An 18,121-nucleotide genomic window follows, 5' to 3' on the forward strand; every position below is an offset into this window, starting at 1 on the left:
TATTTTATAAACATTTTATTGGTTTAATAGTGTACACAGTACTTACAGTTGTATCTATTAAAGACAAAATACACTTCAAAATGCAGAATAAAAAATTATAAACTTTTGAACTATATACAAACTTTGCATTACAATTTCACAAACATCAATGCCCCAGCTCCATTCACAACCAGAAAGAAAAGAAAAATAAAAGGTTTTTTACATGCAAAATTTTGGAAAAAGCATCACTTGGGGGTTATCTATTCCCTCCCTAAGTATCAAGCCACTTTATATGGGCTCAACATTCCAGTGCTTTCTAATTCAAAAGAAGAATTCATACATTCCTTAAAACCACTATATCTTTATCCTTAAGTCTACTTCCAGTTAAGCATGTCATGGTCTCTCTTTTCACTTCTAATTAAGAGTTTGCATTTGGTATTTCTTTACTTTTAATTTTTGCTTGAGAACAAAACATTTTGCATCATCTTGTAGTTTGAGATTCCCAAGAGTAAAAAATAGTTTGCAATGTATTTGTCTTACACACATGAAATCTAAGCCATTGGAATAATAGATTCTATCAGGTAATTTACACCATTACAGAAAAAAACTAACTATAGAAATTTTCTAAAGACTAAAATTAAATAGGTTTCTGCTTCATCTACATACAGATATCACAAAGACCATTTTTATTTCTATTTTTAATAAATGTAAAGGTTGCAATGGCTAGATAGTTTTAAGTTGCAAATGTATTGTTATGTTTTAAATGTACATAAGAATTAGGGGAACCTTGATCCTCTGAATACCCCAATATGCAGTATTAAAATGACATCTGAAAAAAGGAATTTATGGGAAGAAAAATCCCTAAACCAAACAATACAGTATCTTCCCCTCACTCAGCATTATCTCAAAATGCATCAGTGCTTTTAATATTTACAGCAATCTTCCAAACCTGATGTTCTACAGATACTTTGGGATCAATCCCAAGAATTCCCAGAAAGCATAGCCTTTGGGAATTGTCAATGGGAATTATAGAAGCAATGGACCTAACACATCCAGAATATAAAAGATGTAGGAAGGCCAATATACAGCAATAGTAGAAAAGAAAATCCATTTCCCACCCACAAAGCATTCATTGTTCCTTCACTAATACCATCACTTAAATACCAACCAGATATTTGTTATTTAAAACAGTGAAGAGAAATGCTACATGCTGAAGCAGCCAGCTGAAAAATAAGACAATAACAAAATACCCAGTATACTGAAAATATAAAGATCAGAAAGACTGAAGGAAACACGTGTATAAATACATAAGCTACAATGCACACTTAAACAGGACTTTACAGATATCAAATGAAACAAATCCCTTTAAAATTTAGTCCACACCCAACTTTAAGTTGCAATTTGTTAAAACTAATTCCAAAGGTTTACCAGCTTATTAAATATGTTATTTGATTATTATTTTTTGTAACAATAAATTGCATTTACACTCTCTCTTCATCCCCTTTAAACTTGCTTATATTTCAAGTAATAAAGGAATTTTGTGAAGGCAGATTTCTCCAAGCTACAACAAAATTTAAGTGAGGACCAATGTCTACTTTTTCCAGTAAGGAACAACTTCTTCCAAAATCACAAAAATGTATCGGTCAATTACTAGAACACTTTTTGTATTCACTGCTCACTGCTGTTTTTCATAACAGACCAACTCCAGTATTCCTCCATTCTCAGATTTGCTGAGCAACATACAAAAACAGACCTCTCAGCAGTTACCAGAATAATTAATGGAAGCGGTATGTGCCAGTATGAATCTCAGATTTGATGTCAAAATCTGAATGATAAAGTGAGATTGTAAAAAACAATCATGGTTTTGCAGTTTTGTGTAAGAATAAAACATAAAACTTGGTCATTCAGGACCAAGAGAAAGAAAAAGCTGTTCACAAGAGGAAATAATAGATTTTGAATTGTTACATTTACAAAGTACATTATATATACAATTTGAAAGGGGAGTTTATATTTTCAAATCCAAAGCAGTCTGAACTTTGACAGGATATACAGAGTTTTGATTTGGTTACATGAATGATATGGTCCTTCCATATTGTAGGATGTTCACAGTTAAGTATTGCATCTTATCTTTTGATCACAGAAAATCAATGGGTCCAGGCAAAGGACTACTTTGCATAACTGGAGACATTCACAACCTGCATGACCAGGTTCTAAGGGAGCAAGTTAATGAACTTTAACTGTCAAAAGCACAATTCAGCCACAAAACTCTTTCCTAGCCATAAAATCAGATACCCCCTCCCCCAATAGCCATTCCGAGATGAGATTAATTTTGTTCCAGATAGATATATGATAGACACTATTTCAAGGTCAACTTTCGGCATCTTGTCAAGATTTTATGAGAGCTTATGCTTCAACAATAGAAAGTTATGCTGCTAGAAAGTAATAAAAATCCTAATAAAAAGCGGCATCTGTGCGAGACTTAAAAAAAAAATCACATTGAGAAACAACATGTCAGCTCTGGCTGTTTCAAACATTAGTATTTCTGTGTGATTCAAACCTCTTAATTTCCAAATGGTATAGCTGTCCTATAACAAGTCAGTTATTGCTATTGTTATCAAGCTTGGCCATTGTCCTGCCAAGAATGTTAAAGGCCTCCTGAGCCAGACTTTCAATCCGAGGTCTGAGAAAGGTGAATGGACACTCCATTAGTACCTCAGTTGATTGAATCCATTGCATTTAGAAGCTAAACAAATGACTCACTGCGAGTGTATTATTTGTTCTGATAAAGAACAAGGTTGTAGCAAATTTTCTCCTTCAGAAGTTGATTTGATAGAAAGGAGAGGGAACAATTGCAGAGACACAAGATGTTTGTCCAGATGTTTTGTATTTTGTTGGTTGTTAGGATACTCTAATCATCTGTGTCATAGCTTCTTCACTTCCCTGGCCAGAATCCTGTATATGTATATAAAAAAAGTTTTTGTAATCTCTATTATCTATTTCATAGTCTCTAAACATAAACACATTATTAAAAGGTAGACATTATGTTGCTATAGTACAACTCAGGAATAAATGAAACTTGCTTGAAGGAGACTATCTGGAGAAGGCTTTATTATACAGTTTATACTTGGAATGTAGTACTCACACTAATACAGCTAAATCTTAGCTTACTAGATAGATAGTACAGGTGAACTACGTTCCCTCTAAGGTGCGCGGCTGCGCTAGCGCGCAGGTGGCAAGAAAACACCGCGCAGCAGTTTTCAACTGCCGCGCAGTGATTTCTATTGCCACAGGCTTTGGAAGCTGGGGAGGTCCTTTGCAGGCAGCTAGAACGGGCCGCCTGCAAAGGACTTCCCCAGACTTGCTTTGAGGAGCACGGGGCGACTGAGGCTAGTTGTGAAGCCCCAAAGCCCCCACCGCCACCGGAAGAACTGCTGCCACCTCCTCCTCCTCCTCCTCTAACAGGCAGCACTGCCGGATTTGCCGCCCGGCGCTGTGGCTGAGATGAAGCCGGCAAAGCTCCAGCCGGCATCTCCGCGCGTGGCAGCGGCGCCTCCCCTCTGCTCGGAGCACCTGAGCTCAGCGCTGGGTTATCCCTGCCTGCCCCCTCCTCCTCCTCCGCCGTGCTTTTGAAGAGCCATGAGGCTGCGGGAGACAGTAGGAAGGCGGGGAGGGAGCAGGGGGAAAAAAAGCCTCATGGTTCTTCAAAAGCACGGAGGAGGAGGAGCGGGCACGGGTTACCCAGCGCTGAGCTCAGGAGCAAATCTGGTGGTGCTGTTGGAGGAGGAGGAGGTAGCAGCAGTTATTCTGGTGGCAACTCGTCGGCAACTTCAGCAGCAGCCCTGCCCACAATGAAGAAAGCAGAGATGGAGCAGATCCACGCAGATGACGTCGCTGCAACATGACTGGAGGAGGAATTCTGGGAGTTGAAGTCCACAAGTGTTAAAGCTGTCAGGTTTGAAGAGCTCTGCATTTTTTTTCTAGGGGTGGAAGGGTCTTGTAACTTGACAGCTTTAAGACTTCCATGCTTCAAATGCCAGAGTTCCTGAGCCAACAGGACTGGAGGAGAAATTCTGGGAGTTGAAGTCCACAAATCTTAAAGCTGTCAGGTTTGAAGACCCCTGGGGTTTTTTTTCCCTAAAGGGTTAGGGGTGCAAGGGTCTTGTAACTTGACAGCTTTAAGAGTTGCGTGCTTCAAATGCCAGAGTTTCTGAGCCAACATTTTGGTTGCTAAGCAGGAGCGTTGTTAAGTGATACTGATATTATATAACACTTTGAATTAAGCGGGTACCTTGAAGAAACGTAACTTTGAGTTTCAAATAATACTGATTTCGTTGTTGTCTTAGGTGACATCTGTGAAAAAAATTCGGGTGCTCAGGCATGAAAATGTGCCGCTCAAACACTATACTTTTCTGCTCACATCGAAAAAAAATTAGAGGGAACATTGCAGGTGAAACTCGAAAAATTAGAATATCGTGTAAAAGTTCATTTATTTCAGTAATGCAACTTAAAAGGTGAAACTAATATATGAGATAAGACTCATTACATGCAAAGGAAGATAGTTCAAGCCGTGATGTGTCATAATTGTGATGATTATGGCGTACAGCTCATGAAAACCCCAAATCCATTATCTCAGAAAAGCACCAAAAACTTGTTCGATGACAGTGGGATTACTGTGCTTGATTGGCCTCTCCATTCTTCCTCCATACTCTGGGTCCTTGGTTTCCAAATGAGATGCAAAAGTTGCTCTCATCAGAAAAGAAGACTTTGGACCACTGAGCAACACGACTTTGGACCACTGTGCTTCATTAAGACCAGGGTCAACGCAGCCGTCTACCAGGAGATTTTAGAGCACTTCATGCTTCCTTCTGCAGATGAGATTTATGGGGATGCTGACTTCATTTTCCAGCTGCCCACACTGCCAAAAGCACCAAAACCTGGTTCAATGACTGTTGGATTACTGTGCTTGATTGGCCAGCAAACTCGCCTGATCTGAACCCCATAGAGAATCTATGGGGCATTGCCAAGAGGAAGATGAGAGACATGAGACCGAACAATGCAGAAGAGCTGAAGGCTGCTATTGAAGCATCCTGGTCTTCCATAACACCTCAGCAGTGCCACAGGCTGATAGCTTCCATGCCATGCCGCATTGAGGCAATAATTGCTGCAAAAGGGGCCCAAACCAAGTACTGAGTACATATGCATGCTTATACTTTTCAGAGGTCCAATATTGTTCTATGTACAATCCTTGATTTATTGATTGCATGTAATATTCTAATTTTCTAAGGTGGTGGATTCGGGGTTTTCATGAGCTGTACGCCATAATCATCACAATTATGATAAATCACGTCTTGAACTATCTTGCTTTGCATGTAATGAGTCTTAGCTCATTATTAGTTTCACCTTTTAAGTTGCATTACTGAAATAAATGAACTTTTGCACAATATTCTAATTTTTCGAGTTTCACCTCTACATACCGTATTTTTCAGAGTATGAGACACACTACTCCACACAAAAAAGGTGGGTGGAAATGTCTGTGCGTCTTATACAGTGAATATTGCGATGGGGAGGGGTTTGGTGCGGTGCCAATCAGCTATTCTAGGCAGATCACCACAAACAGGTGGTGGCAAATGGGCCGCAATGGCAAACAGGCAGAAGAGGCTTTTTTTTCTTGTTAATGTGCATCTTATACTCTGAAAAATATGGTATTTCAATATCTATCAAAGTAGGATACAGTATTGGATGTTTAAGGGATGGCCAATTGGCAGAATGTAGGCAGTATCTGTCTCCAACTCCCCAGGATAGATTCTGCTCCCCTTAGATTTCCCTTAGGGTACTATAATGTTTATATAAACAATATTATATACAGAGGTGACACTATGCTGCAATACATTTGTTTAGCCAGCTGCCATGTCATTCTAATTATAGAATGGCAGGCTTGTACTTTAGATTCCTGCACACAAGGCAGCATCCTTCAGTGGATAATTCTAATTTGCTTCTGAATTATGAAATGTAGAAAAGAAGGCAATATCAGTGTTTTGCAGAAAACTCACTAAGGAAACTACAGTATCAGACTGAAGAATGGCTTATTATGAGGGTAGATGTTTAAGGGTTTTAATTCTCAAAAAAGGTATTACTTGTTTGCTATTCTGAAAATATCATTAAAAACAGCTTTCCAAGCAAAATAGGAAATGCAATATTTAATTTGCTTTAGTATGAAATGAAAATTAGAGTTGGATCTTCTGTACCTACAATCTCTCTTATGAATGAGTATGAACAGAAGCACCATCATCTTTCCACATCATAAGATATAGTTTGAAGAGTTATTTCAGCTGATGACTGCTGACATCTTCTGACATGTCTACTTAACACAATTAAACCCAATGAGCAGGGGGCGAAATGTCATGTGGATGGAACAGTTACTTTCGAATATGCCACTCTTGAAGTTGAGGGCTAAGGAGATGAGAAGAACTGAAGGCCCTGAAAAGATCAATGGGCAAACAGGCTGGCATGTAAGCCATACGAAGAAAAAGGAGAGACGGGTGAGATGCACTGTCCAACTCTCCTTTTTAAGACCTCTCTAGATTTGTTATGGAATTGCCCAGACTGTAATCTACCAAAAATGGCTCAGCTAAATTCCTGAACCCTAAAGTAATGGCTTCAGATGTGAAAAAAACCCTATTTGTTTATGCCTGTCTCTTATGTTTTAAGACCATTCAACCTCTCAAAGTTTATGATTCCTAATGTAAATTTTAAAATATGTAAATAAAAATAAATAAGAAGAATTACTGTGACTAACAGAAATTTTAAACTGTTCTATAAAGCAAAGCAAAGCAGATCATCCCCACAATTAAGTAAGATTTCTGTCAAAACCAATTGCTAAATAAATACCAGTGGTACTATTTTTGAAACTATCTATACTATAATGTACTAACAATATAAACTTTATTTTATTTAACAATTTAAACATATATAAGAAAACACGCCCCCACACACTCATGCTCACCTGGATAATGACTGTTTTCTGAGATGTATCACTTAAGTGTTCCATAGTTTTTTAATAACCGAGCTAGGTGAAAATGTCAAAGTGACAAAGTTTGCATGCTTTGTAAAGTGAGAAAAAAAACTAACAAGAATTCAGAATTTATTTCTGGTTAATGCTAAAGTTGTAATTGGGAAGCACCTACCCATGAAGATCAACTTAAGTTAGTAAATAAATTTCATTTACCTCCATATGAGGGCTATCTTTTTCTTTTGGAGAAAAGAAGCGTCCCCCTTCTCCTCGTTTCCTTGCCATTGCATGCCGATGTCGGGATTCATGAAGATATTTCTGTATATACAATTACAAAATTGTAGAGATGAAAGCACACCTTATGTAATGCTAGAATATATATATATCCTCAGTATCATCTAGTCTGAAAGAAGAAATTCCCCCCAAATCTAATGTTGAGGCCTCACAGACCTAAACAACATGAATTTAATTAACCTATTCCACTAACTTTAAGTAGCATTTTTTACAACTAGGCTGGATTTATGTCAAGAGGTAAAAACAAAAGCCCATTTGGTCTTTGCATGTACTGTCCAACATTGCCTTTTCAGTAAGGAAATCTCAGATGCTTCATAAAGGAAAACACTATGTTTAGGGGTCAAATGTACATTTGATCAAATGAAAAACCATCAAAATATATCAACATTTATATTTTTTGATCAAACAACTGAATTCTGCTTTAAAATAAAGATGATTTGTTACAGATTTTTTTATGGCTACTGTTTTTTATCCTCCCAGCTCTCACAATGATAAAAGAAGGAATATCTGGGAACTGCCATCTTTCTAACAAATGTGCACTGATTCCCGACACAAATCATCGAACAGGAAAGTTGGGACCTGAAGACTTATACAGGCTGCCTGTAGAAGTAGATACTCACAAGATCTTGGGCCTGGAATCTAGCTGGAGTAACTGCTAAATATTACTTCAACTAAGAATAAGACAATATTTGGAGTGACCTGCAAGTTAACCTGGAGTGCAACAAAGTGAAAAAGGAAATGTGGGCATGTCTGTAGAGCTTCTTCACTTCTTTCAATATTTGACCACTGAGGTATTTTATCTAATTCAATCCCTGGGCATCCCTTGGAGAAAGAATAAAGAAGACGACTGCTCAAAGATCGGAGAAAAAGAAAGAATTATGATCTTTTGGGGTTATTTGTTTGGCTAGAAAGATTAGAGAAACAAAAAAGAATGGAAAGAATACAAAACATATGGAAACTGTTACATAGCTAATAATTTTCAGCTTTATTCTTTTAATATTCAGAACCTATCTCTCTTTGTTCATGGAGTCAGATTGTATTATGTAACTCTCCCTTGTATAATAACCAAGCCTCCATATTGCCTCATATAATTAAAGTTTCAAAGACTGCTTACTTCTTTTTCCAGGATAACATTCATTTATACATCTAGCTCATTTATTGCACTGTCAAGTCTGTATTTCTTAACAAGAGATAGTCAAAATTTATACCACTGTCCTAAACAAATTTGTATCACTGTTTAAACAAGGCGTTAGTATTAATGTGTTGAACTCCTGGTAAAAGTGCATTGTATTCCACATGTAAAATTATATGATCTTCTCTCATCCTTCTATGATCGGCTAAGAACTTTTTCTGTAATTTTCAACTAACATTTATTTTAACTCATTACAGTCTGCAATTTCTACGAATAAAAAAAAAAACATAGGCAATCTACTAGTGATTTGCCAAGAAAGACTTTGAAACCATTAATCTATTTCTATTCATTAAACAAAAAGGCATCTGTTTATACTGTAAATATGGTATCCTTTTGAGTCCAATATGGTTCATTATATAATGATTAGGAAAATACTTCTACAGATGGGATGTTACTGAGCAATCATAATGATATATATTATTTATCTTCTGTGTCTCATGGTTTGTAATAGCAACTGATAATCTTACCCGCCTCTCTTTAGGTATTTTTCCTTCTGCTTCTAATTTGGCTCTTGCTTGTCTTCTCTTCAAAATCCGGTGATACTGTTTTGCATTTACGTACAGAGGCTCTTCCTCCAACATCTCAGCTCCAGGCAAAGGTATTCTTTGGATAGCTGGCACGGTTCCACCACCTGGCACCATCTACATCAAAGCAGAGAAATGCACTGATTAAACTGTTTTTCACCAAGAAGCATAGAAAGACAAAGTAGGAGTGGGAAATGAACACAACCAACTCCTAGAATTCAACTCACTTCCTGAAAAAAATATTCTCAAAAGTCTGCAGCAAATCTCATAGAAATTAACATAAAAGCACCTGTACTTTGAATCTATTACCTCAACTATATTCCAAATATGCAAAATCAAAAGAAATTTCTTTAAAAATAAAAAAGTGAATGGATATCAAGTTAAAAAGAAATGATCTAGTTTAGAAATCAAGCTGGCAACCTTTTTGGTGTTGTGGCTCATGAATGTTTCTGAGAAGGGGCTTTGCAATCATTCAAAAGTACTTATTCACATATATCACACATACTAATAAAACATCCCATCATTGGGGTGGACAGAAATTTCATTATTCTATATACTCATGGATAGTTTGAGAATTTTGGGTGCCAAAATGGACCTAAAATTGACTTTGGCTTATCCATGGATGGATTTACATCAATGCAAACAATGCTACTTTTCTAAAGTATTACATTTCTCATATATACTCACATATAAGCTCATCCACCGATAAGCCAAGCTTCAAATTTTGAACAAAAATATCATCAAAAAATGGGCAATCCACATATATCACCTACCCACATTTTTCATGATATTTTGGTTAAAAATTTTAAGTTCAGCTTATCAATGAATGAGCTAATATAGTATTTTCCTGTTCAATGATGGTAGTATACATCTTGTTTGTTTCTCCTGCTGGCAAGATTCAGGAAAATTAGTGGTTGTAAGCAACTTTGCTGGGACAAAAGCCATGAGAAAAAATAGGCAATGTTCCTGGAGGGCACAAAGTTTGCCCATTTGTGGTACACAATAATACACAATAATAGAAGGGGGAGTATAGAATGCAATACATACCATGACCATTCCACCAGAGTTAACCACATTTCCAGCAACAGGCAGAGTCACTGTTACCGTCCCTTGTCCACTGCTAGTTGTATTGGTGTTGGCTCCAGTCTGAACAATCTGTGCTCCAGCCAAACTGGCTGCTGGGATGGTGATCATGCCTGTAACAGGGACTGTAACTTTAAACAGAACAGAACGCATAAAAAAATAAGGAACAAATTTAGTCCCATTTCAAATGTTATTCCCTCATTCTGAGCCATGCTTATGGATGTTTTTTAAACATTATTTTTTTACTGAGATCTAAAATGACCTATCCCCATGTGAGTTAAGCATATATTTCTAAACAAAGCTAAACCAGCATGAAATTCAAGATTTTTGCTAAATACTTTATTGCTAAGGCAATAAATGTTAAAATATAACAGATAACTTACTTTTCACTTGTTGCTAATTGAACTGTATCATTTCCACAAAGGTATAATAATGTCCACTAAGCTTTATATAGGCTTAAATAAACTCATGGAACAGAATGCTACAGACAGGAAGTGCTATAGGGCTTTCCAGTTCTATGGGAATGCATTTCTGAATATTAGCTATTGGGAACAGGGATGTCTGTTATCTTACACATGTCAGCAGAAAATTCATACTATATGTTATCTTCTAGTAGAATTAAGATTGCATAGTATTTTAGATTAGGCTCTTTGAGGTGAAATGCAAATGCAGCATCTGTCGACGTCTGTTAAAACAGAAACATCTTTATCTTGAACAGATGCTGCTGACAAATGCATATATACATACTCCTAAGAAAGTAATATGGTAAAACATGAAACTGAAGAAAGAGAACAATATAGCTCTGAGGTAATCAGGAAATAGTATGTAAATCAGATGTCAGTATGAAAACACTGGTGCACTGGGGAAGGGAGCACTCTCTAGTACTCCCCTCTAGCAGGAGACAGGAAAACTACCAGAAGAACAGACACAGCTCTTGTTAAAAGGCACACTATAGAGAGGCTGACAAGCACTATATACAACTTATTAGCTAGCCACTCATGTTCCAGAAATTTAAAAAATGCACGTAATTCTGAAACAGTTAATATTTCTTAGAAAATGGTTTAGCACATAGAATTACCTTGTTGAAGAATTGTTCCATCAGCATTAACTGGTTGATAGACAATTGTCTGACCCTCTGCTGTCTGTGCTACCTGTTGACCTTGGACTGCAATCTGTGGCTGTGTCTGCAGAAGCAAGCGTCACACAAAATTAAAACAGTGAGTAATATAAAACTATTATACCTTGAATTTCCCATGGTTTCACATAAAACACTATTCCAAAAATCATTTTTCCTGCATGTTACATTGACCTTCTTCCCTTTAATTGACCCCTCTCCAACTTCTTCCCCCTTATAATATGCTACCTGTGTTTGGCCAGCTGTTACTGCTGTCTGTGGCTGCTGGATGATGATTTGCTGTGTCTGGCCCTGCTGGCCCTGAACTTGTACCGCTTGTCCACCTTGAATCTGAATCTGACTAGGCTGGACCAACTGAATCTGTGGACATATAAAATAGAGTAAGATGCTGTTAACTACTATTCCTAATCATGGCTTTAATTGATTATTCTGAGATGAATTGTTAACCAAACAAAGCTAGAGGGAAATTATGCACATTAAATAACAAAAGCAATGTTGAAGAGTGAGTTTGCTGCACCGCTATACATATTTTCTGTAGCAAGAGCATTAAAAAACAAGAATAGGAGGGAAAATCCTTTGCAACTCCTAGGAAACATTCTTCACAATTCAAAAGAATATGAAATATTAAGCAAGAAGTGTTTAAACATATAGTATTAGCTCTTCTTCATCAATTAGGGGAGTATTCTTGCACAATGTTCAATATGACCCCAATTAATAACATTACACTGAGTATGTAATGAAGATTACAGAGAATTTCATCATTCTGAAGCAGCGCATTATATTTATTTTTATAATGTTTTTCTTTTAAAGAGGAAGGCTAGGCAACTAACACAAGTGACATAACCAAGTATTCCAGCAACATCTGGAGAATTACAGATCCACCATCAGTACTAATTATTTTGGGAAGCACCAATTGGATTAAGTTGAGAGGCCCTATAGATACTGCTTTACTTACAACTGTAATGGAGCCTGGGATGTCTGTCATAAGTCATTATAGTCATATGTTGAAGCACCCACTTGACAAACCAAATTTTATGATTGGTCACGTGATTGGTTGGTTTAAGCATGTAAGCAGTTGTAAGCATGGCCGAGGAACACTGCAACTGGCTATAAAAGTGTGCTAAGTTCCCAAGGGCCTGAAATGAAATCATGATTATGCTGTCATCAGAACTCTGGAACTGGGTCATCAGTATTTTTGAGGGGATTGTGAAAACTTTTTAAGGATTGGTAAAAAACTGATTGTTAAGCAAGGCCTACCTATATTACAATAAAAATGGTAAATGTTTCTTCCTCTGAAATGGATTTTCTTCTTGTTTTGACACACAAACATTATTTTGTTTCATAGAGTAAAAATGTAAGACATTTCTTCACAGAAATGTAATACTTAAAAAAAGAATCAAACTAATTTATTGGCATAATGTACATTTACCAGCAAAAAGAACATACAGGCTGAGTTCCTGTGCATTCAGATACTGAATCTTAAAATTCCAGTTGAGGGGGAAAGCAACAAGTCACGGTTACAACAGTTTGAGCTTCCTTGTATTTTCCTAGGCAGAGGAATATTTTTTGGTATTTTCCTAGACAGAGCTGGTTTATCTAGAAATGTATTCATTTGAACCCACTCAAACTAATTAATTTGACCCCTCATGTAACAGAACTTTTTCCAAATTGCTGAATCAATCTGAATCTAGCAATTTGTTTATTTAGTCTTTAAATTGATTTTGGAAAATCAATTTGATTGAAAACTGATTTAATATTGTTTAACACTAATTTGTACATCATTTGGGGACACTGACCTGCTGAAGTCCTTGTGATCCTGAAACCGGAACTTGCATAATAGTTTGACCCTGGCTTCCAGGTACAGCCTGTACCATAATTGGTTGACCAGTTGATGTGATTAACTGGCCTCCACTCACTTGTACCATCAGTGGCTGACCTTGGACCTAATGAATGGGAAAAGAAGAGAACAACAATGAAACACAAGCTCAGATAAGCAATTAGGTTCAGGCACCAAAATTTTGTATGTAGAAGTTCTGCAGAAAATCATTATCATCATAATATACCATCAAAAACAATATCGGCCTATTCCAGGTTGCTGAAAAGGCCTGGATAGTTGAATAAAAATGTCAAATCAAGTCTAAATATCTGATGATTGTGTGACCAAACATAATAATATAAAAATATGAAGGAATAATAAGAAATACAAATATATAAAAGTACAAAGGAATGACATTATTAAGAAATGAAACAATAAAATGTAAAATGTGACTGGAATTAAAGATAAATAAATTTGCACAGATTTGAGCAATTTGAAGAATTTGAGGCAAGGAAACTTGAAAAATAAGAAAATCAAAGCAAATCAGGAGAACTGCAGAGACTACAGAGCTGAAACAAAGAATCATGCCACTATAGAGAAGATCAAGTGATATGACAATGGAATAATTCAATTCCAACATAACTTGCAGTTTAGAGCAAATCAGCATTAATTCTACAAAACTCTTGAAAGTAGGAAAGGACTGACTACAAATAATAAAAAGCCTGACAAAGCGATCCAAACATTTGGGACAAGTTTGTGGGACAACAATAGGAATCACAATAGGAATGCACATGGGCCAAGCAAGTTTAACTCCATGGATTCTCACTAAAGTCATTGACAAAACCACTCTTGACAGTTTTGGAACCATCAGATAATGAAAAATGGCTAACAACTGGAAGGCCATTTCTAATTGAGAAGGAGAAAGAGAAGGAAAAGGAAAATGACCCTGAAAATTGCAGAGTTAAGACCCATAAATAGCTAGTCCTGAACATACAATAATTTTGATCATTTGAAGTTACAATGGCACTGAAAAAATTGACTTATGACCATTGCAGGGTCATGTGATTGCCATTTGTGATCTTCCCAGCAGGCTTCTGATAAGCAAAATCAATGGAGAAAATCAGATTTGTTTAATGACACTGTGATTCAGTTAACAACTGCAATAATTCACATAACAACCAAGGCTAAAAAGGTCGCATATTTGAGCACAACTCACTTAACTGTTTTGAATGCACAGGATGCAAACAGACCACCTTTTGCAACATCTCAAAGCAGCCACATGTTTTTCTAAGACTGAATCCAAGGAACTGCATACTATATCGTGTCCTATTAATGAGGTACCAAGAAGTAGCAGTATCTTTTAAAGATAGGCTGCTAAATTTAATGAAACTAAAATATTTTTATGAATACAGGTAGCACTTGACTTACAGCCATTTGTTTAGTGACTGTTCAGTTACAATGGCACTGAAAAGACTGACTTATGATTGTTTTTCACACTTACAACTATAGCAGCATCCTCATCGTCATGTGTTCAAAATTAGGATGCTTGGCAACTGGCATGTATTTATGACGGTTGCAGTATCCCAGGATCCTGTGATCACCTTTTACGACCTTCTAACAAGCAAAGTCACTGGGGAAGCCAGATTCATTTAACCATATTATTAGTTTAACAATGGCAGTGAGTGACTTAACTACTGAGGTAGGAAAGGTTGTAAAATGGAGCAAAACTCACTTAACATCTGTCTTGGTTAACAACAGAAATTTTAAGTCAAGGTCTACATGTATGTGCACTTGTAACTAACAGACATATTTGGGACTCGAAATGGAAGTCCAAAAACAAAATAAAATATGAATGTCTTCTGAAGGCTTTTTATGTGACTTAGGCCAGGCCAAATAAAAACTCTTTCAAAACACTGGATTTTAATTTTCATAGTTACCAAATTATGGATTTGAAATTGAACACATATGGATAATTCTAGGCTGGAAAAGGCTAACAAAATAAGAAATAGAAGAGCTAAAAAGGAACATAGTGTAAAATTCAATACGATGCAAATAAACTTTTATCAACTTTATTTTATTATTTATTAAATAAAATACTGAATATTTTGAAAAGCGTAGTAAAACAAACAAACAAAAAACCACAAAAAAATTCTAAACAAGAAAAAAGATACCTTTGATGACATCAAAAGATGGATGTTAATGTGCTTTATAACACTAATCCTTAAAAGAGCAGAGGAAACGGAAAGTAATAGTAGTCTCGTCTTATTTAACAAATGATAGGAGTCTTCACATGACATTTACCATTTCAGGAGAACACAAATTAGGATTTGAAATCTTTCTTCTCCGGTATTTTAATATTTTAAGCTAACATATTTATTGATTTTTGTCCTAAACATAATCTATTGATTAAATCTCTCAAACAAAATTTCTTTTTTTTCCTTTTTTGCAAATCTCACTAGTAAAAGGGAAAACAACCCCTCAAATATATAATTTTAAGTATTCTTTATTAAAAAGACTTTTTGAAGAGTGGCAAACCCACAATCTCCCTCCCACCCAGCATATCATTCCTATTTTTAAAATCTGTAGTAATAAGAAGTTTCAGATAAGTCAGTTTGCGACATGCATTTTTAACTGGATCCATTTCAACATTTAAAAAGTTAATTTGACTGTTATCTGCTATGGTTAGAATGAACTATTACCCATACATATACATATAGTTCATACATTGAATCTTTTGATTCAGAGCCAGCATGAGAATTGGTTTGAGAAGCTTATTCCATCCTATTTAGGGACATGAGATGTTACTTGTAATTAAAACTGCCATTATTTTTCTGTTTCCATTTCAAGCCCCAGTGCAAACACAGCATTGAACATGCAGTGATAGTGTGATTCATGCAGTGCTCACACAAAAACAACAGATAGATCACCACTACCTGGAGGGTCTGAACTTGCTGGCCTGAGGCAGATGCCACCTGAGTCTCAGTCTGCAACTGGACAGCAGTCACACCACCCTGCTGCTGGGAACAGGAACAGGAAGAGCTTGAAACTTGGCAGGAGGAAATGCTCAAGACAAGATTTAAAAAAAAAAACTGCCAGAAGAGACAACCAGCCCTACAAGGAGGAATGAGCAAGTCCAAATCTAATGTGGTAGCCTACCAATGTTTAATCCGCATATTATTCTCTGGTCAAAAAGAAGCAAATTACTCCCTTTCTCAGTGCAAAGTTTGGAAGTTCTAAATAAGGACAGAAAAGAAACAGATGGCTGACTTGTGGCTTCTGAAAGGAAGAAATCTGAACACACTGATATTGTATTGTGCCTAAATCAGTGTTAGCCTTGCACTGTGATCTCTCAGAAAAAAAACACTGAAATTTAAGAAACATAGACAAGATAACAAAAAAACCAACAACAACCTCAGTATAAGCATAACCTAATTCATATTGATCCAAGAGATCTCTAACTTTATACGTAGTACTGTAGTTAAGTATTAAATTATCTTATGCAAACATCACCTACAAACAAATTGTTACATTAGTGTTAGAGCTGGCCAAGAAATAGACATACCATTTACTTTTCACAATTATGTTTTAATGTACAGAGATTAAATGTGCCCTTGTAAGGCTATGCAAACTATATGGAAGTACAATTCATTTTGGCAGAAATTCTGGCAGAAGTATCCTCTGTGCACATATATGGGCAAAAACACTGGGGAGGGGCATGATTGCTTTTACACTCAAAGAAGTGATGCTTCTTTTGGAGCAAAAACATTTTGCACAGTTCTAACAATGAGTATGGGCACTTAAAACTGTTACAAACCAACATACTGAAATGTGAATTACAAATAACTGTCACACCTGTTGCTGTATTTGTCCAGCCTGCACAACTATCTGTTCTGTTGAGCTACTGCTGTTTGTAGTGTACTGCTCCATAGTTTTCTGTATCAATTCTTTATCCAATCTTCAATCAGAAATCTAAAAGAAAACATAGAACATTGTCAGTACGTATTGAGTGCAAATGGGAACCCTAAAATAACGAAGTTGGTCCACCTGCAACATAATAAAATGATAATATAGGTATTGCTGCATTTATTATTCAATTTATACCTTGGTTATCCTCTTAGGAATTCAAGAATGCACAGGGTTTTAACTCATTTTAACCCCCATCCTCTTGGATAGGAATTTATAATTGTCAACAACAAACATCTGATAGTTCAATTTTGTACTCAACAGCTCTAGGTATATTGGCCTGCCTTTCCCAACCATCTTAGATGAAGATATGATTGCTATAAATTAGGTGATTATCTGCAGGGAATTAGGATTGGCGAAGACTGAAGTAGTGGAAGTACCTCCAACAAATCCAAGCATGATGTAGATTGAAACTAGCAGGAGTGGGACCACAATGGTCAGGTAAATAACATTCAAATATTTACATCTTCTGATTAATTTTGCAGGACATTGCCAGTGTTAACTTAGTCAAGAAATTAAAATTGTTTTTCATCAAATGTATTTGTACAAGACACAGTGTTTCAGCAAATCCTACTGATAAGTTGAAATCAGAATGAGTCTGACTTCCTTCTAAATTCAGTTGTGGGCCAACGAGGAGACAAGCAGGCTATGATTGTGATATTTTGTATTAATGAGTGGAACAACTTCCCTCCAGAAATTGTGGTGCTGCAACACTAGAGGTTTTTATGAAAAGATTGGACAGCCATTTGTCTGAAATGGCATAGGGTTTTTGCTTGACCACAGGGTTGGATTAGAAGACTTTCAAGATCCTTTCCAACTGTTATTGTTACTACTAAATTCTACCCTTTTTGTTTTCAGCAGAAAAATGATGCACATTTATCAAACCTCAGAGATAGCCAATTGAAAACTATTGTACTTTAGCCTTACATTTGGAATATCACCTTCCTTTCTCTATTTTAAGTACATGTTAAGCATACTTGCATATAAACAGTAGTTAATTTAATTAGCTTTTTTTTAAAAAAGCAGCCAGTAATACAACCCTTTCCCTTTCTGCAAATTCTAGACTGGGACACAAAGCATGGTCTCTGTAAGCTTTTATGTTCAATGGTATAATATATAAACAAAC

At 36.3% G+C, this 18,121-nt stretch overlaps 1 protein-coding gene across 6 annotated transcripts in view; it reads right to left on the reverse strand.

The window, feature by feature from the left end:
• The window catches only part of NFYA (nuclear transcription factor Y subunit alpha), a 19,238-nt gene continuing 1,117 nt past the window's right edge, over nt 1–18,121 (reverse strand). Inside the window, exons 2-10 of one of the 6 annotated variants that reach the window (XM_081947269.1) lie at nt 16,885–17,001; nt 15,966–16,046; nt 13,013–13,159; nt 11,445–11,576; nt 11,160–11,265; nt 10,046–10,212; nt 8,942–9,115; nt 7,205–7,306; nt 1–2,931 (exon numbers count right to left, since the gene is read on the reverse strand). In XM_081947269.1, coding sequence (XP_081803395.1) covers nt 2,878–2,931; nt 7,205–7,306; nt 8,942–9,115; nt 10,046–10,212; nt 11,160–11,265; nt 11,445–11,576; nt 13,013–13,159; nt 15,966–16,046; nt 16,885–16,959 — 1,038 coding nt within the window. In that variant the 5' untranslated portion in view covers nt 16,960–17,001 and the 3' untranslated portion in view covers nt 1–2,877. Of the gene's footprint in view, nt 2,932–7,204; nt 7,307–8,941; nt 9,116–10,045; nt 10,213–11,159; nt 11,266–11,444; nt 11,577–13,012; nt 13,160–15,962; nt 16,050–16,884; nt 17,002–18,121 lie in introns of all 6 variants that reach the window. The other 5 variants (XM_081947267.1, XM_081947268.1, XM_081947270.1 and 2 more) reach the window with 5 other exon arrangements.

Source organism: Natrix helvetica (genome assembly GCF_964273705.1).
Source record: "Natrix helvetica genome assembly, chromosome: 3".
In the NCBI taxonomy this organism is placed as follows: domain Eukaryota; kingdom Metazoa; phylum Chordata; class Lepidosauria; order Squamata; family Natricidae; genus Natrix; species Natrix helvetica.